The sequence below is a fragment of the Callospermophilus lateralis genome, chromosome 3 (assembly GCF_048772815.1).
Source record: "Callospermophilus lateralis isolate mCalLat2 chromosome 3, mCalLat2.hap1, whole genome shotgun sequence".
Taxonomy (NCBI): Eukaryota; Metazoa; Chordata; class Mammalia; order Rodentia; family Sciuridae; genus Callospermophilus; species Callospermophilus lateralis.
In genome coordinates, this window is record NC_135307.1 from 78467596 (window position 1) to 78470923 (window position 3328).

Below are 3328 nucleotides of genomic sequence, written 5' to 3' on the forward strand. Positions count from 1 at the left end.
CTTACTGTTTTTCAACATTCAAAATAGATTATTGTTAGACTCCTTGGATAACTATGCTATCTTTCAAGATACTTTATGATTGATTAATTGATGCTATATTCCAGACAATGAAAAAAAATTTATATTTTCATGTTTCTACTGCATGTCTTATTTATAAAAGATTATAATAACAAAGATCAAGAACTGAGTACAGAATTATGTAACAAAGGTTGTTGGGTTTTTTAACTAGAAAATATAAAGCAAGTCACTATGAGAAGTATAATTACCCAGAGTCATTCTGTCTTGTGCTCCCAAGGAGTAGTGGGGAGAAGGATCAAAAAAAATGAACATTTTTTTTCTTCAAGTTGCCTGCTAAACTTTAACATTAGATCAATAATGACAGGTTCCACAGTCGGTATAAATGAAATAAGAACCACTCAGACATTCCCAACACACAAAATCAAAAGTCTGTTTCAACAAATTAAGACTGATTCTATCTCCTGGCTGCACCTACCATCAAGAGCTGAAGAACTGTTTTAACCTAAGTGAGAGGCAGCTACTTCCTAAAATCAACTTGAAACTTTACTCCTGAAATTGGTCAGGTACATTACCAATAGCATGAATCAACAAGCTACTTAACTATATCCAAAAAAAAGGAGGGGGGATTCCAAATTGTCCCAAGGATCCCCTCTTCTACCACTATACAGTATGAATCAGCTTTGCCCCAAATAGATGTATCTCTCTGGGAATTGAGGGAGTACAGTTATTCATAAATTTTATGAACATTTATTGGGAATTTTCTAGGTGCAAACATTTAGTTAATTCCCAATCATTCTAGTAGAGTAACTTCCCAAGTAAATTGATATTAAGCCCATGGCAAAGTACTATTTGATTCTTACTGCTCAGGAAGATGCTCCTGAGTGAGCCAACTCAAAGAACGCTTTCTTGGTAGAAGCATATGAGAAAAGCAGCAGGTACAACAAGGAAATACCTGGTTTAAATCACAGGGTTGATCACAGGGCTTATCAAGATGAATTTCCCAAAGTAACTATAAATTACATCTTGCATTCAAGTGTTCTCCTAAACCATGCCTGGGGACAATTTTCTTTGTCACTCCTGAAATAATCTCTCTTGGGAATGAATGAATGGAACAGATTTTATATAACCATCTACTCTAAAAAAAGAAAAAGTACTTCCAAGAAGAGAGGTACCCAGCAGGACATCACCAGAAGAAAGAAAAAGAATATATACTTGGTCTATAAATTATACAGAAAAACAAGGAAGTAACCAACATAAGGAAAGAAGAGTCTTGCCTAGCATGTGTGAGGTACTGAATTCAATCCTTAGCACCACATAAAAATAAATAAATAAAGGCTGGGGTATAGCTCAGTTGGTAGAGTGCTTGCCTTGCATGTACAAGGCCCTGGGTTCAACCCCTAGCACCACACACAAAAAAAAGTTGAAGTAAATAAAAAAAATAAAGCTATTGTACCCATCTACAGCTTAAAAAATATATTAAAAAAAAACTAGAGCAGAGAGGCTGAGATAATGATTGACATGAAGCATGAAGGGAGAGTCCATGTGTAAGTGATATGCTAAATTTCTTGACCTCAGTGGTAGTTACAATGGTGTTTTCTTTATAATAATTCATTAAACTATATTTTTATTTACTACATATGTTCCATACATTTCCTAACAAAGAAACTTCTGTGTCTATACACTGATACTCACTGACTTCTAGTGTCTTTCACAGATCAACATCTATAATCAAACAGGACATTATTTCAGGAATAGAGGAAAAATCTACCTACTGCTGTATAAATGTTAATTGCAATTATGAAGATGACTTAAAAACATATTTGGGGTGGCTGGGGATACAGCTCAGTAGGTAGAGTCTTGCCTTGCATGCACAAAGCCCTGGGTTCGATCCCCAGCACACACACACACAAAAAAAAAATCTGGGTTTTAATTTGTCTTTGCACTATTGTTTGGTAATCGTGTGTGATTTTACAGCTCACAGACACATGGAAACCTTCAGCTCTCCCAGCAACTCCAGCACCATCACTGGCTTCATCCTCCTGGGCTTCCCTGGACCCAGGGAGAAGCAGATCCTCCTCTTCATGCTCTTCTCCACTGTCTACCTCCTGACCCTCATGGGCAATGGTTCCATCATCTGTGCCGTGCACTGGGATCAGAGACTCCACACCCCCATGTACATCCTGCTGGCCAACTTCTCCTTCCTGGAGATCTGGTATGTCACCTCCACAGTCCCCAACATGTTGGCCAACTTCCTGTCTGACACCAAGGTCATCTCCTTCTCTGGGTGCTTCCTGCAGTTCTATTTCTTCTTTTCCTTGGGCTCTGCAGAATGCTTCTTCCTGGCAGTGATGGCATTTGATCGGTACCTTGCCATCTGCAGGCCCCTACGCTATCCAACCATTATGACGAGACATCTTTGCACCAATCTTGTGGTCAGCTGCTGGGTTCTTGGTTTTCTCTGGTTCTTGATTCCCATCATCATCATTTCCCAAATGTCCTTCTGTGGATCCAGGACTATTGACCACTTCCTTTGTGATCCAGGTCCTCTTCTAGCACTCACTTGCAAAAAAGCTCTTTTAATAGAACTTGTCTTCTCCTCCTTAAGTCCTCTACCTCTTGTTATCCCCTTTCTCTTCATCATGGGGTCTTATATTCTTGTCCTCAGAGCTGTATTGAAGGTCCCATCAGCAGCTGGAAAAAGAAAGGCCTTCTCCACCTGTGGGTCTCACCTGGCTGTGGTCTCACTCTTCTATGGCTCAGTACTGGTCATGTACGGAAGCCCAACATCTGAGCATGAAGCTGGGATGCAGAAGATTGTGACTCTGTTTTATTCTGTTCTGACCCCATTCCTTAACCCTGTGATATATAGTCTTAGGAACAAAGATATGAAAAAAGCTCTGCAGAAATTTCTAGGAACATAAAAAGTATTAATGAAAAACACCCCTGAGCAATAAACTTGTATTTAACTTTTACAAATTTTTTTAAAAATTTGTATTTATTCAGATAATATGCATATTAATATTAACCAAAACCTGTAACCCCTATGGCATGGTTCCATAAATCTTGATCATTTATTCTGTTGCTTAGCTGCCTTAATTTTTTTTTTTACCAAATGCCAGACTTTGTATTTTAAACATTACTAAGACAATGAACATAGTAACTCCAATCCTTATAACAAATAGAGTAGAAGCATATTGTTTGGATCCCATTTAAGGATTGTTCTTAGGTGTTCATAAAATGAACTAGTTGAGGTCTTATGCCTAAATTATTCCCCTTACTCTAGGAACATAGCTTTTCTGGGATTCGGCTA

General features: G+C 38.2%; 1 protein-coding gene across 1 annotated transcript; it reads left to right on the forward strand.

Annotated features, from left to right (window-relative positions):
• Nucleotides 1-1991: 1991 nt before the first annotated feature.
• LOC143393901 (olfactory receptor 11G2) lies at nucleotides 1992-2939 on the forward strand. The gene has a single exon (XM_076848399.1). It carries the CDS (start codon nucleotides 2004-2006, stop codon nucleotides 2937-2939), a length of 936 nt encoding a protein of 311 aa, XP_076704514.1. The 5' UTR covers nucleotides 1992-2003.
• Nucleotides 2940-3328: the final 389 nt, after the last annotated feature.